This window comes from Rhipicephalus microplus, unplaced genomic scaffold (genome assembly GCF_043290135.1).
Source record: "Rhipicephalus microplus isolate Deutch F79 unplaced genomic scaffold, USDA_Rmic scaffold_24, whole genome shotgun sequence".
Classification (NCBI taxonomy): Eukaryota; Metazoa; Arthropoda; class Arachnida; order Ixodida; family Ixodidae; genus Rhipicephalus; species Rhipicephalus microplus.
This window is the reverse complement of record NW_027464597.1, coordinates 4,203,299-4,229,871: the sequence shown is the minus strand read 5'-3', so window position 1 is coordinate 4,229,871 and position 26,573 is coordinate 4,203,299. Positions and strand designations below refer to the sequence as shown.

General features: G+C 41.1%; 1 protein-coding gene and 2 pseudogenes across 8 annotated transcripts; all 3 read left to right on the top strand.

Annotated features, from left to right (window-relative positions):
• Window positions 1–8: 8 nt before the first annotated feature.
• LOC142786510 (uncharacterized) lies at window positions 9–8,597 on the top strand (annotated as a pseudogene).
• A 279-nt stretch (window positions 8,598–8,876) lies between these two features.
• LOC142786444 (uncharacterized) lies at window positions 8,877–12,114 on the top strand (annotated as a pseudogene).
• On the top strand, window positions 9,327–25,431 carry LOC142786442 (uncharacterized). Of its 8 annotated transcripts, none has more exons than XM_075884128.1 (5): window positions 9,327–11,236; window positions 12,578–12,609; window positions 13,684–13,739; window positions 21,247–21,315; window positions 22,329–25,019. In XM_075884128.1, exons 1-5 carry the CDS (start codon window positions 11,125–11,127, stop codon window positions 22,480–22,482), a joined length of 423 nt encoding a protein of 140 aa, XP_075740243.1. In that variant the 5' UTR covers window positions 9,327–11,124; the 3' UTR covers window positions 22,483–25,019. The 8 variants fall into 8 exon arrangements, 6 of the variants coding, with proteins under 6 accessions (XP_075740243.1, XP_075740241.1, XP_075740245.1 ...); XM_075884126.1 differs by lacking the exon at window positions 9,327–11,236 and adding an exon at window positions 25,261–25,392 and having other exon boundaries at window positions 12,259–12,609; window positions 22,329–22,519; XM_075884129.1 differs by lacking the exons at window positions 9,327–11,236; window positions 12,578–12,609; window positions 13,684–13,739 and adding exons at window positions 13,751–20,575; window positions 25,261–25,431 and having other exon boundaries at window positions 22,329–22,519; window positions 23,514–23,679.
• Window positions 25,432–26,573: the final 1,142 nt, after the last annotated feature.

The window sequence follows — 26,573 nt, the reverse complement described above, 5'->3', positions numbered from 1 at the left end:
AATGTGCATGTTCTGTAGTATGAACCATTGAATTTCAGTTGTTGCTAGTATGCTTTCCTTATTGTTATTTTGCCAGGGGCTTAGTGTTTTGAAAGTATTTGAATCAAACTTGCGCGTGACAGTTGTGTGTGCCAACACCTGTCACTTTCCTCTGTGCTCCTGCTTTGAAATTTGTTCTGCCGGCTATGTTCAACATTTTTTCATAGCGGCAGCCTTTCAGAGACATTACCAGTGCACCCTTTTTCTGCACTGTTGTGAAGTAAAATAATAGTTTCTTTTACTGTTAGCAGTGCCGTTGGTGGCTCGTTTGAGTGATAATTGCTGTTCAGTCTAACTCGGAAAGACAGCGTTGTCAATCTTTGAGTGCAAAGCAGTATTGTGACCCGGGCCATCGTCGTATGCCATCTTCATCTGCTGTCACCTAATGTCGTAGCATTGTGCCATGAATGCAAAGCCATGTACACCATAGCCACGTATAGTTAGGTATGCAAGGTGATTGTAAGGGGATGTTTGTGTAATGAAGAAAGGTGTGATGATGGGAAAAAATGAAAAAGAAGCGTTAAAGTTAATGTATGAAAAAGAAGCGTTAAAGTTAATGTATGTAACACTGCGTCTCTCGTAATCAAATGGTGGTTTTGGGACGTTAAACCCTACAAATCAATCAATCAATGTATGTAACACTGGTGTATGGCGCTTTGCAGACAAAGCTATATATGAAATGGTGCATGTATATCTGAGCATTTTGTAGCACAGCATCACAGCCCCGCCGTGGTGCTCTTGTGGTTACGGTACTCGGCTGCTGACCTGCAGGTCGCAAGATAAAATCCCGACTGCGGTGGCTGCATTTTCGGTGGAGGCAAAAATGCTGTAGTCTCGTGTGCTCAAATTTGGGTGCACGTTCAAGAACCCCAGGTGGTCGAAATTTCCGGAGCTTTCCACTACGGTGTCTCGTAATCATATGGCGGTTTTGGCACGTTAAACACCACATATCAAGTACAGCATCGCATGAGGGTGGGAAAAGAAAATGAGGGTGAGGAGAACTGATGTGAAGTCATTGAAAGATTGTAAAGCTCAACATATAACTTGGACTGGGTAATGCGTTAGACATGAGTACCAAGCACATGGGTACATGAGCACGGCATCGAACGAGACGAGATTCCTTCATGCTGCTTGATGTTTCAGGCTGCTATCACTTGGACTATCTGGTCATGGCTCATCAATCTGGGTCACCGTCTGCCAACGTGCTTGGCACTGGCTACGCCGAATTCGACACATCATACGCCAGTTCTGAATGGAACCTGCCCGTACGTCTGGAAACCCGAATTTACGACAGCCGAGTTCGAGGCGGCTGGAGCACAGTATAAGAAGCTCCCAGAAATCCTGCACTTTGGGCACGACATCGCACGAGACAAGGTGCTATCATGCTGCTTGATGTTTCAGGTTAGTTACTTAAACAATGCGGCTTATGTTAAGAGTAACAACTGTTGTCTTCTCGCAGTGTCGTGCCACGGGCTCTTGAAGACATATTAAAACGAACGGCTGCCTTTTCAGCTGGCTTTTGTTCTTGCTTGTGTAACCTTTGGCTCCTGCTTGCTGGCGATGTCGAGTCCAACCCAGATCCCATGTTAAAAAGCGAGGCTGAGGTTTTGCTGTGGCTCTAGAAACTATCCGCAAGCTTGAGGAAACACAAGGTTCCTTACTAAAGGAGCTGAAAAGTGTAAGAGAAAAACAAGAAACTTATGAGAACACTGTTCAAATACTTATGCTAGAGTGACGACCTTGAAAGCAGCTCTTCGTATAACCTAGAAAAGGAAGACAAGAATGGCGAAATTGTGTGCTTGTCAGATCAACTGAGTGCTATCGCCACAAGATGTGAGGATGTAAAAAATAGGAAGTGACGCTCGAATCTTCTATTTTTTGGTGTAGAAGAGGAGTCGGGTGAAGAACGGCAATGTCCGAACAAAAAATACTTAAATTCTGCTTGGAAGAGTTGCAGATGACCGCCAAGAGTCTTCAATTCGAGCCTGTTCACCATTTAGAATAATATAGCCCTGAAAAGCAAAGGCCAATTATTGCCAAGTGTTTCCATTTCAAGGACAAAGCACTTACTTTCTTTGGGACGTAAACTTAAAGGAACACTAAAGCCAAATAGCAATTTATGTCACAGTGAAAGTTCAATGTATGACGTCTAAGACAACTATATTATCAACAGCAGTGGCGTACTTACCGAGAAATTAGGGTAAATGCACGTGAACACCAACGCTACGGTCGGACATTTTCAACACTATCCTGATGACGTGAGACGAACCGCCTACAATTAATCACCAGTAATCAAACTAGCTGCATTAAATAAAGAACCTTCCGAGCATCAAGAGATGTAATAAAATGCTGTTTGTTCGTTTCTGCCTGATTCATGGAAAGAATAACCTCTCTGGCATTGCCATGGTGAACGGCGCGCGTGGTTCAACAGTTCTGTATTCGCCGAACTGCGCTTCGTCCGGCGCCCTGTGTCGCTCACGCGGTCAGATAACGCCTACGATGCGGTCGCCTCTCAGTGGTAGTTTCGTGATCGCGCACTGCCGTGTGTTTTCACGCTCATGAAAGTAGCGCCGACAGAAAGTTCAACAGAATGCTGCATACGTGCGATGTTGCCGGATGCCCCAATGGTGCACGCCACTAGTACCGCAACAGGTGAACCAATCTGTCTTTTCACTGGATGCTGCAGAAAGAACCCTTACGCTCGAAGTGGCTGAGTGTCATACCCTTGCACCAGCGTGCTAAACAGTCAAAGACTGTCCTTGTGTGCTCGCTGCACTTTTGTGATGAAGATTACGAGACCAGCCGGAACTTGGTAGATGCTTGCAATGTGCTCCTCCAAGCAAAGCTTTGCCCCTGTGTTGTCCCATCAATATTTCCCAAGTCCGAAAATCAGCTTGACACCCGGCCCGTGTTGCGTGTGTCCGACGACTCGCAACTTTTGCTAAACGACGATGCGGTGCGTTCGACATTTGCTCCTCTTGATAAAGGAAGCTGCAAGAGTGTGTATTTATATGACATCCATGTATGAGGGCTACATGACAAGGAGTTCTGTTATTTTCAGACTGAATTTACGGAATCTGGAACCACACAATCTGCAATCGATACCGGTACCAACAATGACGCGAAGGTACGTAACAAACACAAACAGCTTATGGTACTCGCACTTAACAGTGGTGACAGAGTTCTCTTACAATTCGGGTGCACATGACGGGAGGCTTCGCAATTTCTTCGTTATTTCTGGGTGGCTGTTTATGCAGAAACTCAGACTGATCGTTTGTCGAGGACTGACAATAACAAAAGTGTTGCAAGTTTGTCTGAATGGCACGAGCATTGGTGAGTGTGCGTGCAAGCGAGTCTGCACATTCCGTACATCATGATTCAAGCTGAAATATTCAGTTCATATTTTCATTAATTACTCTTTCCTCATACATAATTTTGAACTTCAAATTTTTTTTCTTTCGGGGTGAAAAAAATGCAGCTATCTCAGGAATTCATAAACTGTTTTATTAATTTGATTAATCCAGGCAATCAGGTGCTGCTTTCTACATAGATGTCTAGTTATATTTGAAATCAAGCAAGCATGCTGCCAAAATGTGTAATGAGAGGATCATAGATGCGGTTTCATCCTTTCTGTGTTACATATATGTCGACATAAAGCAAGATAAAGAAAAAAAAAATGAAGTTTGGTTAGAACACGAGTGTTGAAGATTGGGCGAGTTGATTTGTCGTACTTGAACTGTCACATATCACAGATTCATAGGCGGTTACCCTGATTAAGGAAGGCCACTTCATGTTCAGATAAAACCAAAGAAGGGGCGCTAATACACGTGCTGCCAGCTCTTGCTATACAATGCGCTTCTATAATTTCTCGAGTTAATTGTGACGGGTGCTTTTTTTACCACTTCACATTGATCAAACATGGGGGTACATCCACAATCACGGCAGTGAATTCGAATGTGGCCCTAGATTGCTTTGTGAACATTATAATGGTGCTCTTTTAGCCTTTCATTAAGGCATCGCCCAGTTTGGCCGAAATACCACATACCACATGAGAATGGAATCGCGTAAACAACCCCCGCTACACACGGCACGAACCGAGTTTTGTGCTTAGTTGCGCAACCAGTGGTACGTGATTTGAGAGGGTTGACTGCTTTGCAAAGCCGCTGTAACATATCCGGCGCTGAAAACACCACTTTGACGCTGCATTTCTCCCCTATCTTTTTTAGCCGGTGGGAAATGTCATGCACGTAGGGTAAAACTACGGGTCTTTTTTGGTCGTTAGATTCCGGCTGAGCCTCAAAGTTGCAGCCTTTCTTTATCTGTTTTAATAGCTTTTCAGCTATAGATGCCAGTAGGATAGCTGGGTACCCAGCACTCAAAAGCTTTTCAGCTTGAGCTGCAAAGCTGCGCTGCATGACATGATGACACGATTTCCTAAGAGGATTGATGAGAGAAAGATTTGTGATGCTGCGCTTAACTAACTTGGAATGGGAAGAGTCATAGGGTAAAAGGGGTTTTCCATTTCTAGGTTCAAATAGCCAGCACACATGGTCAGGTGAAAGAATTAAATTCAAATCTAAAAAGCGTAAGCTATTGTCAACTGGCAACTCATGAGTCGATAAAAGCGGTTTAAAACATTCTTTAAAAGTCATTACAATACCGTCGGTTAGGTGCTGGCAGGCAGCGTCGCTGCAGTCAATGAAAATTAAAAAGTCGTCTACGTAACGACATATTTTGGTGACAATAGTTTGGTCCAGCAAGCTCATCAGCCTATGAATCTGTGATATGTGACGGTGCGATGTTGTGTGTTATCTTGTCGTTGCGTTAGGGTGGTTTTGTATGCTTGCGCCGGTCTACATATTTGATGCAGTTTGACAATAAAGCTCAGTTGGAAGTTAGCGCTCTGTCCTCTTGTGTTGGTCTGCTCGGCCGTTTCTTCTTCCCCGTAATGCGCTATACCTGTTCAAGGTTAGAACAACCTTGCAGCTTCAATTATGCCAACACTAGATGCTTAATTATAGGGCAGGTTCACTTTGATCACAGCAAATGTAATTTTAAAAAATGACCGGTTGATACCAGTGTCTTAGAACGTGACTTTAAATGCAGGGGTTCGAGTTAATTGAACTGTGAAGAACTCAAAAGGAACAGGAACACAGATGCGTAAGAGGAAAAAAGTTACTACATCAACACCAGCAAAGACGAGGGGAAAACAGATGTGTAAGAGGAAAAACCCCATGACATCAATACCAGTGAAGAGGCCTTGCAATGCTCAAAAAGATCAAAGAGCAACACGGCAGCGAGAGACCTCAATATATGAGCCCACCTTTTTAGTCTCACGAGACCCATCACCAGTGAAATGCAAGCCAGCCATGCACGATGTTATATACGAACCAGAGAACTTAACCTGAATCTCTGATGACACAATTGTTGATGAGTAAGTACATTTCACATTTCAAAACACAGAAACCAGATCTTAAAGACAGTTGGCATCGATTGCAACTAATAGTGCAACAGCCCTTGCCACCATTACTTTCTCCCTCATAAAAAAAGAGCTCAAATGCCATGAATTTAACAGCTTAATATTGGGCAGTGATTTTTATGACTTGACCCGATTGAAGTGAGTTTTCAAGGATGCCTATAGCACTTATAAACAAAAGTCTTGGTCAGGATGATGCATTCGCACTATACAGGTAGCAAAGAATTAGTAGCGGCACTTTGTGTTATGAGTGCGAGACCAATAGTGAAATGCTGGAGTGGTTTACATTTTAAGCTGTGTATGTCAGACCTGGCAGCGAATATTTCTTTTGTTTCCAGAAGTGTAGAACATCACACACAAGGCAACCATCTAGAGTACTTCCTGGTGCACCAGTCTTGCCTGGTGACACTTCTCAACCGGTGCCACACATGTGCATCAAATTCAGTCACTGTGAGCCTCTCTTGCATCGGCACTCAGTTAGCAAAATTAGAGTGCCCTCAAGGACACCTGCACACACGGTCTAGCCAGCCACTAGTGGGAAGAAAGCCAAAAGGCAACATTGTCCTTTCAACAGCGCTGCTTTATTTTGGTTCAAGTTTGACTACTACACTAAGGATGATGCGATAGATGGGCATGCAAGTGATGAGTGACCAGGCTTTCTTCAATTACCAGAGAGCATATCTTCTGCCTGCTGTCACCATGGTAAATGCACTCAGGTCGCTCAAAGTGTTCAAACATTAATGAGCTGCTTTTGTACAAGCTATATATGGGAGAGTCAGGAGGAATGGCACAAAGATTTATCCTTCCTCCGGTTACTTCGTAGGTGTTAGACAACGACTCAAAAAATGGTGCTACCACACCGAACGCGTGAATGCAATGGCAGACATCTTACATGAATGAAGCTTCATGTAACTGCAAGGCGCCTTTTTTACATTTTGAAGTTTCTGCTATCTCACTTGTAATGCTTTCAGATTACAACCGCGCAATTTTTTTTTTTAGCCGGACAAATTTTAGTCATCACAAGCAATCTTTTTTATAGCTCAACCAGGATCCATAGAAAGTGTTGCATCTCAGAAGGTTTTTGGCTTGTTCAGTCTTGCATTATAATCAAACATTGTTCCACGTTCAACTTCTACAAAACTAATATATCACTGTAAAAAGTGCCCCTATATTTCAGACTCTCCCCTATATGTTAAATTCACTTAATATCTTGTCCTTCCCATTAGTTTTTTGCTCATATACAGTAATGAAGGTGCATGCTATTATGATATCAATTTCAGGGTGCAGTGAAAGCACATCAGTGGGGAAATCATTGAAACACAGAAAATTTGATTGTGTTATTCAGGGCCGTGAATCAACCCGGTAAAGTTATGCATTAACGATCAGACAAAGTCAGGCATTAGCTTTCTTTTAGGCGCATTTATTGAAAACCAAAATGTACATGCCACTTGCAAGCGACAAACTAATAATGAAGAAGTGAAGCATAGATGGAATGCCAGCCAAAAAGTGCTTTGCGTTCAGCTACAATCATAAATTGCCAAACTCACTCATAAGTCTACTCAGTTAGTCTCATTCAGACTCGGATCTGTTCTGGCGAGTTTGAGTTCCAGTGAGTCCGGTTCAAGTAAGTCCTGCTGAGGAAAACTTTGGCAAGTCTGAGACTGAGTGAGCCCTAATAAGGACAAATTGATTTTCATGAGTGAGTGTCATTGTGCTCCACATCTTTTGCCGACTTATGCTTAAAAATACATACCAGGCTGAGCGCCTTCCTTCTCATCTGAACTTTTCGAACCTGACTTAATCATGTGCATTTCCATCAGATTAGTACGGAGAAATATAATTAGAAATATATTCGTGTCTAGATTATTATGTCGCAATAGCATTTCACATAACAGTTCTATTTGTGACCTTGAATTATTATGGGGTGGCTAGTTTTCTAGCGAATACATGTCAATTTGAATGTATTTGATAGACTTTGTTATAACTGATCATGTGTGAAGTTAGGTACTATGACCTTGTTCTACTTGCTAGTTTTTTTTCTTCTTGGTTTGCCTTTTAGGGATTTTTTTTCCTCCACATAGTGCCATTTGTACAATTAGCTTGTAAACGTATCCCATTTACATTCGAGGCTTTTGCAATGTTGTGCAGTTCAAAACAGATATCACAGGACAACACTGATTACCCTTTTCAGATCTGACAACTTTTTTCTTCAATGGCACATGTAGGAGCACGAAGCATGGGATATCTTGCTATGTTAATCAGCATTTTGCTATATATAACTGAAGAAGAATAGCAAACATGCTTCTGATTTCAGTGTAAAAATTGTGCAAATATGCCCTGCCTGGTTTATGTTTTCGTGCGTTGTCACACGAAATGAATTTTGACCATGTTGAGGAGTACACTTATCAGTGTAAACTTCTTACAGGTGTGGGAGTAGCACCAAAACACACTTCTGACACAGCTGCACAAGACCAACTTACAGCTTTGTGGAGATGGACGGTGCGATTTTCTCAGTCACAGTGCCAAATACCTGATGTACTCTTTCCTGTGCCCAGATAAAAAAAAATCATCCACACGGAGCAAGTGCAAGTGAATGAGGTAAATAAAGCAAGAGATATTTCAGGTATATTCACTGTTGCTTGATCATAAAAGCATAATCTACCTCAGGCACCAAAAATATGGTGTGTATAATTTTGGCCTGCAACCTGAGCAATTTTGTGACTAATCGAAGTATTAATATGACCTTTCATTATAATTCTTGAACTGTTAATTACCATAATTTTTCCAGAGCTGTATATCAAAAGTAGATGTGCTCTCTATTCATTCCTGCTTGCAGAGTGAACAAATGAAGGCGAGTGCCACAATGGAGAAGAAAGGCCTTATAAGAGGTCTAAAATTTCTTTCAGACAATAGAATCACAGTGATGTCACTCACCGCAGACTGCCACTCAGGCATAAAAAATACATGTGGCTGCAGTGCCCAGGGATCGATCACTACTATGATGTATGGCATGGTAGAAAAGGTGCGAAAAAGTCGTTCTGCACTCTTGAAATACATGGCCTTGCCCTACTGTGCTTCCTGAACATGTACGCTGCATAACACCTTGTTTGTTGACTAAGTTTACTGCACCAAGGCAATTACAAATCAATGCAGGAACCAGTGTGCAGATATATACAAGGCATTAAGTGCTCTCAACATCAGTTTGCATGCTTCTTATCATTATTGCTATTTTTCTTTCTGCAAAGGTTTTTGATTTGCACCTGTGCACATCCTTTTGAGATTTAGCCGTAATGAGTGTGTTGTGCCACTGCATCATTACAGGCATTAGGATAAAGCTGGCTGCTGCTTCCGGAAGGGCCACATGTGCTGTAATCACAGAATGGACACAATAGTCTACCATTTATACTGGTGTGCGTGTGCTTGTGGAGGCAACGGAGACCTGCTGGTGGCTGCATGGAGCAGCGTTCTAAACCATGTCAGGAACATCCATGAAGGGCATTGAAATTTGTACCTCTGCTGCCTTCATCGCATGCATTGGCCGACTGCTGGTAAGCACGAATACCCAAACAGTGCCACAGATAAGCTGCTGCACATATTGAGCGCTACTGTGCACATAACATCCTTTTTTCCAGATTTTCCAGCCTACAAACAAATTAAATGCATCATGACCACATTGTTACTCTTGAAGTACATCCGGCAACTATCACCATTCGTGGAAACCTACAGCCTGGAGTCCTTTCATAGTGTCTTGAATAATTTTGCCCCAAAGTCCAATGTATTCACGTATGAAGGCATGAGAGCCTGGTGAGCCTATATGACCAATATGTTATTCAGATGAGGATGCAATACATTATTAATGTTGTGAAACTTCTTTTCAAGGACACTAATTACTGTACTACACTTCAATTAAAACTCTCAAGCAAGAAGTAGTGACAGCACAGAACAGTGGCACGTCAAGACATTAAAGGTCAGGCCAGGCGCCTCGACAGCTTGTGCACTCAATACAGTAACCACATTCGGCAAGTCATTTTTCACTGTCGCATTCTGCTGCCTTGCCTGTTATTCAGTGTAGTGTTAGTCACAGAGGTTTTGTCTGTACAGACATGCTACGTACTGAATAGTATACTTGTAGGCAACCATTCAATTTATAGTGGAGTGAAAATAAGAAAGCCAATGGCGAAGAAAGTGTGTTCATCAACCTTGTGTAAATATTATATTTGAAAGCAAGTGTCGATTACATTGTATCGGATCTGAAATGAAGAAAGCTTCCATGTAGTAGTTTGCGAGAAAACAGCTCTTAAAAAATTGATGCACACCATGAAACATGTTGCACTAAAAAAAAACGTAGGCTGCTTAAGCTCGTCTTTTTAGCTGCCAAATAGTTCCACACATGCCCACACAAAAAGTATGCTTGATCAATGACACTTCTGGCATATTAGCTATATGTATGCAATTAGGTTTAATTCAAGTAGGTCTAAATATTTTGTCAGCATACACAACCCTTCGCATGCCGTAGCACTGCATACAGTCTATAAGACGTATTGTTTTCATAGTGAGCTAAGGAGTGCTAGTGTCATTTGTCACAAGAAGCTTATATTTGCACACACATTTGTTGGATTAATGTCATTGCCATCTGTAAAAGTACATATATTTGGCCCATATCTGTGTAACTCATTTCACACAGCCTGCTGTGGGAAATCTGAAATTGATATCACCTCGTCATTGAAAAGGGTGCAACCACATAAGAGTCGCAGTAATGAAAATAACGAGCAGTCAGTAAGCAGACTGCAAGTGTGTGCTTCTAAAAGCTTTGCAACACTTCTCTATGAAAGTTTGCAACCACGTACACTTTCAGCAATAAATATCAGCAGTCAATAAGCTGACTGGTGCAAGACATGCGCAGTTTCGCTGAATAATCATTGTCAAGTAGAATAATCAATAAGGTACATTTTGTAAACTAGTAACCCTTGAAGCAACACACGGTATTTAAGCTTGAAAAGTTCATTTCCTGCATTAGCATGTTACGTATGGTTAGTGAGAGGCAAGCCGCTAAGATAGGAGCATTCAAGTGCCACAGTAAATCAACACACTGCAATGACCGTAGCTGAAACATTTGTCTGTCTGTACATGCCTTGTTCTGAGATGCATGCATGTGTTTAGACTGTTAATTTCTACCAGAGAACACCAAACTCTGTATGTGTACAAGTATAAAACAACGTAGAAAACGTATCTTAACCTTTTTCTTTTTCAGACTATGCACAAGACTTGCGCGAAAAAGTTATGGAGCTGTGTCAGGTGCACAACACATTCTCGAAAGCACTTTCACAGGTGGAGGAAAAAGTCCCGCGAGCATTCTCATCCAAGGATGGCCAGCAGGTGCACAAAGATCTGGTAGCTGCACACGAAGCACGGTTTCTCAAGTTTTGATGTAGAAAACAAATCGTGCTCATGCAGTTGGATATAATCTGGAGTTCTTTGTATGTCAGCCTTTCCGAATCTCTTCTAAGATGGAAGCAGTATGAACTGAGGTGAGGGAACATGGATGGTTGTCGTAATGAAAGGGCATCCAGGAGTTCTTCGGAGGACGTTCGAAGACCAGGCAATTGCCTATGCTGGAAACGATGCTTGGGGCAGCTTGTCTCACTCATTTGCAAGCCACCTCTGTCCATGAAGAGACTAATGTGCATTACTGTGTAGCCTGCACCTTGGACTATAGATTGTGTGAGTTTTTGTAAGTCATTGAGGCCATTCCTAAATAGTGCTAACCCCACACACACAGATGTGTTTCTCACACCTCAAACACTATGCCTTGGTCTCACAGTCTATTTTTGTAGTTATCTTGAAGTGAAATTTGCCATCAATGTATGGAAGGTCTTGAACACGTTGACAAATAGTTTAGCTTCCCACCACAAACCAGGTGAAAAAGGTTCTACTTGCCAAACACTGTTTCTATTGCCCTTGATCCTTCCTTTAGGAAACGAGTTCGGTCTGTCATAATCATCTAGTAAATTTAACATCACATTTGGAGCTCCAAATACATCTCATGAATGTGATCAGCTGGCAAGTTTAAACCAGTCATTGTGATTCCTCTGTCTTACAGTCAGTGCACTGCTTTGAAGCAGTGTAAAATGTTTATTGCGGATGTTTTCTGTAACAAGTCTATCCATGCTGTGCCTTCCCTACCAGCAATGACTAATGGCCTATGATTGGACACAAATTGGATTCTCATCGGCTTTCGTTGTCATTAGTCAACGCCCTGACTGGGTGATAAAAAAGGGCATGGCCTACATCCTAATTATGGGCAAGATGATGGTAATGGCGGCAAACATGTTTTTTGAAGTGTGTATTTCCCTTATCGTTGGCAGCTGCCACATATCAGAATGCAACGAGGTTTTGGAGATAGTTCTGTAAAATTTATTATGGTGGCCAAGAACTCTTCTGTGACATACCATGGTCGCGAGCCAATTCTCTCAGAATATGCTTGGTCATAAGTACACTCACTTGTGCGTATTGTATATAGCTTGTGGAAATTCGTGGCACAGGAACATGTATGCACCGACGGTGAAAAAAAAAATAAATTACATGGAAGCGCGGCTGTACATATGTGATACAATGAAGTCGTACAGACAACTGTACCCGAATAACTAGAAACATGTATGTTAGCGGTCCATAATGCAGTTCACACGCAGGCGCTCTAACGAATACCTCACTTTTTTTATCCAGAGAATAGGGCCTACAAGCACGTGCATAATATTCGCGATGTTTGAATTTTGTCACTTTTCCTGTGCTTCGAGCACTTCGGCCTCTGTACAGCCATACTGCACTAAAAAAAAATAGTTCACACAATGATTCGAAAAGCTATTTTTGAGAACTCGCAAAGCGCAGCAGTTGTTAAGCATTCACGTTATACTACAAAATTCGTCAAACATATTGCATTTGATTCGTCTTTATGCGTGTTTTGGCATGCACATATTTGCATGACAGCGTGCATGGTTTTTATCCGACTTCCCCTGCGCCTCCTGCATGTGTCTGCCCTTTTTCACCTTTTTTTCACTCGGTCAGGTTGTTCATCAAAGCTTTCGCCAAAATTGAAGGTGAGTAAATTTGAACTGTCTTTTTCACTGCTCTTTTCATTGCGTGCTATTTTATAGTGAGATACTGCGATGGACATCGATAATTTTTATGGTGTATTCCTAGATCCTTTTTAATTATATTACACAGGCCGTCATGTTATCGGCGGACACGTACAAAACATTCTTAGATGCGGCATTCGAGCACCGATTCAGTTAGCCCTAATTTGTAGTGATCAATTCGCTGTGTTTGGGACAAACAATCGGCTACATGAAACCATCTCAATTCAACGAACGATGTCCCTTCAGGCCATATGTACTACATGCAGTGGAATGCGTCAGCCATGCGGGATGTCGTCGCTCCTGTACATTCCTGCAATTTTTTAATAATATCGCGCAAGTGTTGAGTCAGTTGGCCGCAGAATATCGCAGCGCCTAATATTGGCGAGAAGTAATGATCGCAATTCTCTACGATGCGCAAGTGCTAAAAACACGTGTGTGCGATGCACACACTTTGCCTCGCTGTTTGCTTAGAGGTGATCGAATGCACCCTCCCTGTCAGCGTTATCTGTGCAATCGTGCTGCTATGAGCCGGTGTGAAGCTGAGCATCGCATTGCTGGTCTCGTCGCTTCTCGCTGATATTAGAAAGAACCTATCGATGTTTATTTTTTTTTGCTGAAAAGAAGAGTCGCATAGCAGAGATTTTAATTGGGTTTTAAACATTCATGTGTAATAAATGATGCTTTGGCAAAGTTTGCAGTGATCTTTTGACTATGTGAACTATGAATTACTTGTTCTATGTAAAAAAAATAACACTGCTACATAATAGTAGCAGCAAATAGACCAACAAAGTGAGATTTGATGCGAAAGGGGGTGCATGCCTAGAGATATGTCTGCAGTTAACTTAGTGCTCATGAATAAAATTAAACAGTGCACTTGGGATAAAAATGAAACCAATGTTTGACCACCTAAACCATACACTTTCTAATGGTTTCAAGCTGACAAGAGTAACCATACATTAATTACTACTGAAGTGCAGTCCATGTGACCTTTTGGAGTGTTGCTGTAGTGCATTTTGGCTATCATTTTTAATACAGGTTCCTGTCCTCAGGTTCAAAATGAGCATGGAGCCATCTTCACTGGATCAGAAAAGGTGATAATAAGTCCTTGCGTTGTCATACGATTGCCATGATTAGGTGCAGTGAAGCCGAAAGGACACGGCGCAAAGAGTGGAAGAAAATTATTGGTGATGCCACCACAAGCATTTCCCGCATTGATAATTTTGTGCACCGTGCATCCAGCTACACACAAGATGACTTTACTCAAGAGTCTAAGAGACTGCAACTGGGCCGATAGTGTTCACATCGAAGACACGTCTCTTAGTACACATGAAGACATTACACATGAGCAACTGCCTGTTGAACGTTGCAAGTGCCAACACAAATGGCGAATTGGGGGCTTATTCAAGTTCATCTGCGAGTTCATCTGCGAGTACATCTGATGATGAATCCATGGTTGTTAACAGGCCCCATGGTATCATTTCTTCACTCAGAGGATGGGCACTTGATGGAAACATCATGCATGAAAGTCTTGATAACCTTCTGCGTATTCTGAAACCTCATTTGCCACAGTTGCCTTGTTCAGCGCGCACACTCCTAGCAATGCCATTGGTCGTTACGCTTAGTAAATTGAGTACTGGACACTATTATCACTTTGGATTAACGAGGGGCCTTAGCACTCTGCTTGAGAGTATGCAACACCTGCCAGGTTTAGCCTTCTAAGTGAGATTCAATTTTGATGGTCTTCCACTCTTCAAAAGCAGTGGAACAGAGTTTCGTGCATACTTGTCGAACTGCATCACCCTTACCATCGTAGAGAGGACAGTGTACACATTGTCGGGGCTTACTGTGGAAACTCCAAGCCTCTTCTAGATGAGTTTATTTATCCCTTTGTAGGTAAGCTAGCTGAAGTTTTGAGGGATGGCTTTATGTATAGGGGAAAGCACTTCGTTTTCTCAGTAAGAGCTTTCATATGTGATGCTACAGCCAGATCATTCATAAAGGCAGTGAAAGGACACAATGCAAAGTCTGCTTGTGAAAAGTGTACAACTGAAGGTGTTTATTACAGGCGAATGACATTTCGGGACATCACAGCTCCTTATCGTACTGACTCCGGCTTTTATGAAAAGACTGATGATGACCATCACAAAGGCCATTCACCCCTGACGTCTCTTGGACTAGGGATGATTTCGTTGTTTCCTCTTGAGTATATGCACCTTGTGTGCCTAGGAGTAACAAAGAAACTGTTGCTAACTCGGCTGAACGGCAGCCTTTCAGTAAGAATGCCATCAGCCAATGTATAACGGTTGTCAGGACTTCTTTGTGGAATGAGGCTTCAGATTCCTAGGGCAGATTTTCCCAGAAAATGTCGTGGGTTTAATGAAGTCAGCAGATGAAAGACAGCTTAGTTTCATTTTTTTCTACTTTATACTGGTCCTGTTGTGTTGAAACCTGTTTTATCCAAGCAGTTGTATGAACATTTCCTCACATTACATGTAGCAGCTTCCATACTTCTGAGTTATTCCTCTGAAGAGCATATTAAGTGTGCTGAGCAGTTGTTGAAGTTCTTCGTGGAATGTGCAGTTGTGTTATATGGTAAGGAATTCTTCGCCTACAATGTACATTGCTTAGTACACCTAGCTAAGAACTGCCTGCGATTTGGTCCACTTGACAGTTTTAGTGCCTTTCCATTTGAGAACTATTTGCAGAAAGTTAAGTTTCTTGTGCGCACAGGCAGCAGGCCTCTTGAACAGCTGGCAAAACGAATTGAGGAGACTCATAGAGTCACATCTTTTAAGGTGCCTGTCATTGCAAATATTTCAAAGTGTCATGTAGACCCTCTGTCACAGCATTCAAATGGTCCTACTTGTGGGCTGCTTTGGAAGGCACAGTACCATAAAGTTCACTTTGGGACCACAGTTCTACGTACAGAGAGCCCAGACAGGTCTGTACTTCTGAAAGATGGTTGCGTGCTGTTAATCAACGACTTCCTACTTTGTGACGACAAGCTTTTTGATGTGGGTCAGGAACTAGAGCAAATTGAAGACCTCTACTCTCATCCCTGTCATTCATCACTTGTTTCTGTGTTTTCTGCTCGTGGTGGTAAGCGGCAGTTGTTAAGTTTCAGTGCTTCCAACATTGCTTACAAAGGCATGCTTTTTAATGTGGAATGCACAGTTGCCTTTTTTCCACTTTTTCACATGCTTTGTGTTTAGTGGTGTAAGGCCTCATTTAGCTCTATATTTTTAGTTCTGATCATTAAAGTAGACACACAACCCTTTTGTGTTATTTAATGCAAAAAGGATTGTGGATTAGGCCAGCATTTTGCAAGAAGGTTGTCTTTGGGAAATTATATTTAGGCCTTATGTACCAAAACCATGACATAATAGGCTGCGTGGTGGAGGGTTCTGGCAGTTTCGGCCATCTGGTGTTCTTTAATGTGCACTGACATCACACTCTACACGGGCCTCTCTCATTTCGCAACTATTGAATTGTGATCGCAGCAGTTGGAATTAATCCCGCGACCTTCAATTCAGCAGCTGAGCACCATAACCACTGCTCCACCACAGTGATCATGTCTTTGTGAAAGCAACAATCACTTGTAATCATGTCAACACTCTCACTTGTTTCAAAAATTTAGTGTGAGGTTCAAACTGCTCATTGAGCCATACCCTTGTATAACTTTGAGGTTATCTCTTCTTCAGTTTTACCACAATGTTTAGCACCGTCTCATGGAATTTTATCAATGGTGCTAGGAACACTTTTATGAATTACAACCTCCACGCTATGCTTCATTCCGAGACTTGCTCTGGAGCAATTCATGTGTTCATGAATTAACAGTGCAATTCCCCACATTTTTCAATTTCCAAGGCTAATGATATTTCAGTGTGTGCTTCAAGCAGCTCGGGCAGTCCAACTTTAATTTGAGAAGGTTGGTGCATGAAATGTTACTTGGTTCAGTTTGCAATGGCAGCCTGTTTGTTTCCAGTGATTGTAAGCATGCTCTGCGTATCTGACAGCCACCGTCATCAGATGCTCCACAGCTTTTAGAGATAGAGGACATGGATTCTGATTTTTTTGTATTCTTCATCGATTGAGATGTAACTTGCTGGGCTTATGTATATTAGTGTGCAGATTTCAAATATGCAATAAGTTTTTTACTAAAGTAAGTAGTTTTTGAAATATTAGACATTTCATACACTTTTTGGGAGCCATAGTTTGTCTAAACTGAAAGAGTTACATAGTAAATAAGCACATTAGAATCACTTGGAATGCATTTAGAATGCAAGTAAACACAAATTAAAGGAATTTGAAAACTACATACTCTCCTGGGGAAAAATAATTGCGTATTTGAAATCAGCACATAAATATACATAAACTTGACAAGTTCTACTTAAATCAATAAAGGATAAAAAAATGTTTTCAGGCACAGTGTCTCTCCATAAGGGCCAGGGTTCGATGAATATCATTTTCATTTTTTTTTTAGGTATCTAGTAGTTGATTTTCTGAGTGAAAGGGCTAGCTATGTTGTGCCTTCAACATGGATAGTTGAAGAAAACAACAAAACTTATGCCTTCTGGCCTCCAGCATCGACTAAGTTGGACATTTTGAAGGTGATGACTTCTAAAAAATTGTCGATGCTTCGTGGACACTTCAAGAGGTGAAGATTAGTGGCCATCTAGGTATGAAGCAATGTTTACTAAGGCCCTTCAGGCTGCAATACTTCACTGTTTCATCTTGTGCAAATATGCCTGTACATAGCGTGTTATTTTTTGAAGATACCCTAAAGAAAGCTTTTGACAAGCTGAACGAATCAGCCGACACATCAGACTTTAGGAAATCTGATCCAGACGAAAGAAGAAGAACGAGAAAGTTCAGGAAGCGAAAAATACATCGTGACACCTCAGATTCCGACGACGTTGATGAGCCAAGTTAAGGTCATCGCTCACGATCATCGCGTCGCAGCAAAAGTACATTGATTTTTTATTTAGTATTTGATTAAATATGCATCTCATTTTACAGTGCCTATAACATATCTGCTTAAAGAGGATACCTGTATGTTTCGTTCAAAAGTCTAGTGTCAAAATTTTCATGGAACAAAGTTTGTCGAAAGCTTCAAAGCTGCCGCCTGCTCCAATACCACCGCCAACCATCTCATGCTCAAGAGAAGTAATGCCACCCTGTTCATTTGACAGCTCAATGGGCACAGAGCCAGTGAACAGTTGCTGTTGTCTGTCTCCTTTAGTACTGAATTGCACCCAGGTACGATAGAATGCAGTTGTTTGTGATAAGTCTGCAGGTGTAGCATTTAGCCACTTTCCACCCTGTGTAAATTACGCGATTTGGTGGATTTAATAATTTTGGATATATTGTCATTCACAGTCAATACACTGTAACTGTGACCAATGTAGATAATTGAAAACAACGATATTCTGATGTGGAGAAAATGAGCTTTATTAAATGCTTGTATTCAATTAATTATTGTCGGGTAGTTGGCAGCATTTAACCAGTCAGTGCAGTTGGTGGTTATGGCACCAGTTTATTTTATATAAATTGTATTACAAATATATTTAAATGTCAGCTTAAGCTCTTGCACTGAAATTCACTGGTCAGCGTAAAATAAGTAGACAAGGGGTGAGCTTTTTTTCTAGTATACTACAGGAAATCACTCAACTCCACTCACAATTAGGCCCAATTTGCATCGATGCCAGTCCTGTGCAATACTGCCTTCTTCTGTGATTTCCAGGTTTTATATGAGCATGTTTTTGTAATCACCTCTTTAACACTTTTAGAGAGTTACACTCTGCACTTCGTGCAAACACCATGTAATAGTCCTGTTGTTGGGCAGCAGCAAGCGCATTCACCATCGAGGTCACTGAACATCATAGAAACTCGAAGTCCTACAAGGGCTTGTACTCTATCACCATTTCAGACTCGTAGGGGTCGTCTCTGTCAGCAGGAAACAAGTACTTTTAACGTGATTGCTTATCTAGTTATCATGGATTGTGTCGTATGATCCAGTATATCTCTCACTTGTGTTTGTTTGTTTGAAATTCCAAGCATTTGGATTGTTAAAACAAACTTTTTTTTGCTTTGGTCTACACAACAGGGCTCGAAGTGTCATGTTACTAGGGGTATGGAAATATTTATTTTTTGTGATGCAATTCAAGCCATTCTTGCTTTTTGATTTTTCACTCATTATTAGAAATATACTTTTCAATAGAACATATAATTGAGTGAGTTTGTTAAGATTCATAGCAATGAGTGGAGCAAATGGCTTAGATCAGTGGTTCTCAGCCATGGATGGGTCTGGAACCCCTTGTGGGGTGGTGTAAGTGATGGGGGACTCCTTGCAGCAGAGTGAGGGGGGATACGTTGGTAACTTAACACAACTGTGAAACAGTGTCTTTTATTGCTACCAAAAACATCAAATAAATGTGCCTCATCACTTCGTTTTGGACAGTGAATCAATACGTGGCACAGTCAGGCTTAAAAAAATGCAGGTGAGGGTCTCACGGATCATAGAAATGGCTTCGCGGACCCCCTAAGGTTCGTGGACCCCCCCCCCCCTCCCCCCCGCCCCATTCGAGAACCACCGACTTAGATGAAAATTATCACACCGACAAAAAGACTAGATTGCATGACGAGAAACCTATATTAAAGAGCATGCACACGTGGCCTTGTGGCGACACGTTCATTATAATAAATAATTTGTTTGACACTCAGCACATCTGCTGACATTATCCCATAGGATTATTTGATTATTTCACCATCTAACAAATGCATTCACTTTTTTCTTTTGATAGCATGCCTCTACCATCTTTCATGCCTGTAAATTTTCATGCTAAAAAATTCTACTATAAAATTGTATACTCAGTGAGTTAGTGCTTGTCTTTTTGACTAGTACAAAGCTGTTCACTTCAGGGGTGCAACAGCCAAAATGCTGTCTGGAGCAATTTTTGGAGCAGCAACATGTTACTTTTAGAGCACTGAAATTGAAAGTTGGAGCAGGTTACGGGGAAAATACATGAAATTTTATCATGAAATACACAATTTGGAGCAGTATACAAAAGAAGGCTTTTATTTATAAAAGAATATAATCATAAATCATTCAACATCACCTAAATTGTGCACTGTGAAAGTGAGCATTGCTACTTTAATGAAAGTTGTATTGTGAACCACCCCACTGGGCTAACAATGATAAAGTTCATATTAGCATTTCCTGTAAAAAAAATGGCATGCAATTGAGTTTTTTTAGCAATGCAGAAATGTCATGCATGACTCGAAATGATTGTCAGTAGCTTATTTAGACGTCGGTGGTTATACTGGTACACTGAATCATGAAGCGCATGAGTAACTGGACAAAACTAGCACTGTCCCGTGAATAGTGCTGACAGCCGCTTCCAAATCCTAATACGCTTTTCTGCAGAGCGACTGTGCTGCGGTGAAGGTGGCTTAAGCCGCATTCTTTACACGGGTTAGAAAAAATCCCCCCCCCCCCCCCCACAACACAAACATTTCCCACTTTTTTTTTCTTTCATCGTGGGTTAGGTGCCACTTCGGCTTGCTAACAAGGCACGTTTGACTAAGTAAAATAAGCGCGCACCCGTATGTCCGGCGACGATATCAGATATCTACTGTGGCTGGAACAATGCAGCTTTAAGGGTGTGAAAAAAAAAAAAAGTTTTTTGTGCCACTGCTAAGGCAATCAACGTGGTCGCTGGCAACACCGGCGTTTGCAGCACGTGAAGCTTGTTTGCGCAAGGAAAAAGCACCATATGCTTTCCAACAAGACACAGCTGCATTTTCAGGCTAGGAAATTTTCGATGAAGGTCTGTCGTCCTGGGGATAGGTATCCGCTGCAGTCAGCGGACAGATGAGCACGCAGCTTTCTTACTTTATCTGGCTGATTGCCTCTCGCGAGCATAGAGTGGGTACCCAGAATATTTTAAGTATATTTTAGGCGCTGTAGTTAGGGTCTGTGCATTTTTACTGATGGCCCAAACTGCAGGTGGCCAACGTGGCCTGTATTTCTCGCCGAAATCAGTGCACCTGAAAAAAATTTTGAGTCTGGCTGGGCATTTTGGTGCAGCGTGATGCAACTTCAGCAAATTTCATGGTTTTGGCACAGCTCGGCGCAAAAATTGGGAATTGTATCAAATTGGCGCAGCTTTGTCACCCCTGTACTCGGATAGGCAGTGTTCTAGACAGTAACAAGCAGTATTCTTTTTGTCCTGCTTTCTTTCTACATTCTTGTACTAATGAAATTTGTCTTCTTCATATACAGCGTATACAAGGCAAAGCACAGGAACAAAACTGTGTATGTGGACTAGCTGAGGGACATATCTATTATGTTGTAAACTTTTTTACAAAAATAATCATTGCTTATTGTGCAGTTGGCTGCTCAAAATTAAGGTGGATGTAGTTTTATTTTTAGTTATGCAACATTGCTTGCCACTATACAAAAAGCTTTACGGGACATGGATCAGCTGTCACTTCCTTATTGAAGTTCTTACATTTAAAAATATGCTTCACGGCATCTCCCTGTTGCTGCAGTTGATATTTTAGTCCTTGCGTACGACTGTCTTTTCTTGATTGCAGGGTGCTCCAGCACGCCTCCTATAGGTCGGCGCACTTCTGCCTCATTAGATCAACTTCAGTGTGGCAGAGGTATGAATCTTACATTTCTGCACAAGGAAAGCTTCAATGCTCGCAGTAAAGCTCCTTCATCTTGTATATTTTACATAACATAGACTCTCGGTGGCTTGATGCCTGGACAACTATTGGTACTAGGCCGTTTACTTCCTAGCTCTTTGTTTGTTGAGTTAACAATACGTTGATTCCAATGCAGCAAGCATTTTTTTGTAACTTAGCTACCACTAACCATTAGCATTGGCATAGTTTAGACAAGAGTAGCATATATTTTTGAAAGGAAAAGGGACAAAATAGGTTTTAAATAACCTTTTTGGCCAGTACTTTTAATGTATATCGTACATATTTATCACACTTGGTTTTATTAGTTTTCTAGCACTAACAAATGATGCTATATTCATTAACATATGCACCTATGCATATTAGCTTGAAGAAACATGTGTACTGGCTGAGGTATTTAATCATTGTCTTAGGTTTACAAATACTGGTAGTTCATTCTTGCTCATATTTGGCCAACATTGCTCTGTTGTTGCTTACAGATGCAGACAGCACATGCCCCACCCTACAAGAAACATTTCATCTCCTAAAGAGGCTTTATGCAAGACAACTTGCTAAGAAGCACGTAAAATTTGCAATATCTGATAAAAGAAACTGATACAGTACTTTACAGTAATTGAATAAAATCAATTTATTTTGAATAGGGTTGCACAAATGATTAACTTTGAAGTATTATTTAATAGTGTTTGCTAGCAAATTGACTGGCCATATTTCGGCTATTTTAAGTATATTTCAATTTTTGGAAAATAGACTGGTCGCACTCTTGAAAAATCATATTGCAAGGCCTTTAGTTGATATGCCTAAACCAAATTCTTCTCATAAACTTTGAATTATTGGAAAGGGTTGACAGCCGTCACTGCGCTTTGATATTTACTTTAGACAGGGCAGCACAATCAGTCTTCACAGACTGCAAACAGTTGGGCTGATGACTAATGCCTTTTTTCTAAAAAAATTTCATGTTAAACCTCTTTCAGGGTTCGAAAAGGAGGTCTTAAAGACTCTTGGCGACATACTTGTGAATGTGAAAAGCATTCGCAAGAATTACTGTGCATACAATGCTGTGATGCAGCTGCCAAAGGACTGCCTAGCCCTCCCTCTCAGCTCATTAGAGGAACTTATGGATTTTGACAAGTATATGTCAGATCAGGCAAACATGGAGTCAGTGGTAAGCCGCTGCACAAATGGAAATGGACTTCATTGTCAGCTGCATGATTTAGTTTTTTACCTTTTTGAACATACAAACATTGTGAAGAAAAATTATGACAGTATTTTACCGCAGGAAATTGCAGTAAAAGTGTTATGGTCTTTCTGCCATGCCACCTCCCACCTCAGGCTACTTAACTTATGAAGCATAATTTTTTTATGCATTATGCAGGCAGTACATGTTTGAAAATTTGTTCAGTTTAAAGGTTATGGTCAATGAGTACACACAGTTGGTAAATCATGCTATACTGGTTCCAGTGCAGTTCTGAATTTGCATCAGACATTTCATGCTTTGAATTTTTTGTGGACCAAATTTGAAAAGAATGTAGTGAATTTGGCAAAATTAAAACTGAAGCTTCGTGACATTTCCACGTAAATGGACTATCAGCTGAATGAATGATTGGTTGTCCTATTGTGTCGGTGATAAAATTTCTGTATTACATTTTCTTGGATGGAGGGGATTCCACATGTCAAAGTTATTTTTGATTTGCACAAACACAATTCTTAACACCGCAAAATAAACATCTGTAAATTTACAAAAAAAAATTGTGTTTTCAAGAGTAAAACAAGTTCTATATGGTTAATGGGTTTTATGATTCACAACTTTTTATCATAAAGGCACTGTTTTAGTCAGGCTATGCAAGTATTCATTGAAATCTTTTATATTTCAGGTAATAAAATAAAGATAAAACTCGATTTTACGGATGCTCTGAATAAGCCTACAATTGTGCACTTCCCTTGGAGCTGCCAATAAACTATTTACCATCCTGATAAAATGAATTATATTACGGTCCGCTCAGTATCGTCAAATCGTATTGTAAATGAGGTGGATTTTATCTCTGCAGATTATCTTTCCGTTGGCACCACAACCTCAGATATAATGCAGGCATTTGAAAGTGATTTCAAGCAAGATGTAAATCTGCTGAACCTATTAATGTATGGCTTTTTTGTTGCAGACCAGCTATTTTTCACTAAAAGAAGGCAGCGACTCCAAAGATGCAGTACGACGGGTGCTACGTCACATAATATCAAAGGCTGTTGTGGTGCAGTGTAGTTGGGCTGGATCATCCGGAAACAAGTTTCCGTTCAAGAGTCTCTCCAATGTTCTGTTGCTTATTCTTGGTAACCATAACTCAGATAAATAGGACAATTGTCTCGTGCTGCAGCTTCTTCTCGCAACATGCACATTATGAGATTTAGTGTTATTTAGAATTCTGTTATGCAATGATAATGTAGCTACAGTTGTTTAAAAATGCTTCGTGACCTTTAACAGTGATGTTTGTTTGACAGCTTGCCTTACTTATTCAATTTTTTCTTAAATTGACGTACACTGGCTTTATGAGTATTACTGACCTCTGCCGACTGTAGTTAAAATCAGCAATGACGACCCGTTTCCCTAGAACCACCTAATTCACCAGTTCGGTGTTTGATCACCTTAGTTTATGCTTTATTCAGTTTTCCTCTCTTTGAAAGCTGAGAACTGGGGCACATAACCGATTTCATGATTTATTAGTCGATTTCACAGCTGAGCAACACCAATGTCAACTGATGACAATTCGAGGACAGCGAAAGCTACATGGAAAATTGAGTTACAGTATTTTTTGTGTATCAGCTGTCCAAAAACTATTCTTAAAATAAAAGAACATGCAGAAATAACAGGACAGGACAGAGTGCTCATGCACCAATGCTCCTTCTATTGTTCTTTCAGAAAAATAATGTGTTTTTTGTCACTTAACGAAAGATCTTGTTCTGCAAGAGGTTGCCAGTGTATAACATTACAGAGGCCCTGTAAAAATGTCTAGGTAATCGTCAAATTGCTCCATTAAAACAGCACATCACAAATTGACCACTGCAAAAAATTTCACAATCCATCAAGTATGAGTGGAGTTACAGCTATTTGTCGCCAGTGATTTCTCTTCTTGTGCAGCAGCTAGTGTGCTGAAAGGCACTTCGGTGAGGGGAGTGACAAGGCGGCAAGAAGACGTGGTGGCGGGTCAGTTTTTCTGAACACGCGATTGCAAGCACACGCATGGGCACGTGGCTGCATCTCACTGTGGCTGGAGTATTTATACAGCTCAAGATGCTCAAATTAGACAATGGCTGCAGACTTTGGGTTTATGGTATTATCTGTCAAGAGCGAGGCGAGCGATTTGTTACAGGCTGGGAAATTATTTCGGATAAACAATTCAATGAATGTTCTATGTTAGTGTTATTGACAAGCACCGTGTCAAGAGTATTTGATGTTGAATGTAAATTATAGGCCACATGCTGCGCTACTACGCATGACCCTGCTGCTCTCTGGAGTTTTGACTACCAATCACCACCATTTTCTAACCATTCTTCAAAGCTATTGCAGGGCCCCTTTAAGTGGACCTTTTTGTTGTTTTTCTTCACATGTTGTGTCATGTTTTCTTTCATATTGATGAGGTTCTCGCACAAATGTGTAAGCTACCCCCAGTAAAGAATTGGTTGTGGAATCGGTTGTGGAAAAAACAAGAGCTGATGAAGCAATGTAGTACATTGCTTCATCAGCTCTTGTTTTTTTCAGGTCCTCGCGTGAGCTGTCATGCTCATGATTTTGCATAATCAACTATCATTTCAGCTGTGCATTTTGTTGGAGGAAGAAATGTTGAACTTGCTTTCAACATTCTTTTGTCGTTAAGAAAGTGGGCTCATGGTATTTTGTGTATTTGTATTTTACAGGTGCAACACACACATTGTTCAGCACTACTGATGCAGTAGTCGCAGACACGACTAAATGGTGGCTGATGTTTGCCGCTGACCAGGAAGGTGGACGAACACAGAGACGACATGCTTCCATGAATAAGAAATCCCAGAATAGCTAAAGAAGCATTCCATTATCTCAAGGAGAAACCTCGGGGGGGGGGGGGGGGGGTTCTGAATTGTAAATAAACATGACATACCAGAAATATTTGCCTTGTGACTTATATAGGTGGGACTGACAAATACCTAGCAAAAAATCGGGCATGAAGCTGTATCCAAGATGAAAAACTGAATAAAAGTGCTAGAAATTGAATTAGCCAGAATCCTTAAGATGCTAGTCTTAGAATTCTGGCTAATGCAATTTCTAGCACTTTTATTTATTTTTTCATCCTGAATCGAAAGCAATATGCTATTTCCCTAAAAAACTACAAGAATAGCTGGGCGTGAAACTGTAGCCAAGATGAAAAAGTGAAACAAAAGGGCTAGAAATTGCATTGGCCAAAGTGCTTGGCTCCTATATCAAAAAAGCTAGCTTGGTTATTGCATGGCATTCCACCACAGTGCCAACCATGGCAAGAGGTGTTTCTAATAATTTTCCAAGCATTGCCAATGCTAGGCTTGTCACACGACCGAAGCACATAACTTGCTTGGCTTCCAATAACTTTCCAATCATGGACAGCTCGGCCACTGATGATTTGCCATGCTTGGTCCAAGCAAATTTTGCTTGTAGGGTTGAGGCTTCAGTTGCACCACTGAGTTGCAGGGTAACTGTTTTGAGCTGTTTCTGTTCTTGGGGCTGACAAATCATCCTGCCTACAAGCCTAGGTCACCCCTTTTTTGGCACTTCAGTATTTCTTGCAATTAGTTAATAAAATTCTAACCTTTATCATTGAAAAGAAACCACATGTGCAGCAGCACTTCTTTGTATGGAAGACAAATGTGGAATACCATGACTAAATGTAAGTGAACCATTTTCCTGTGACTGCTGGCAGTTGAAGCAGTGTGGCCACTCTTCCAGAATATGAAGCCAAAACACTAGGCTTGCGTGTGACTGTCACATGTCATTAACCGTTTTTACAACAGCTGACCTCTACTACAATTTTGTTTGAGGTATTTTGAATACATGAAGTAGTGCCCACTTTGATGAAGCCTGAATTTTCATAGCACCTCGAACTTTCACTTGAAAGAAAGCAACAGTGGCAGGGCCTTTAAGAGAGCTAACGTGGTTGCTTGGGCGAGTTGGTACGACATGATTCACATAAAGAACAGCGCCAATAACGAGGGACAAGAGA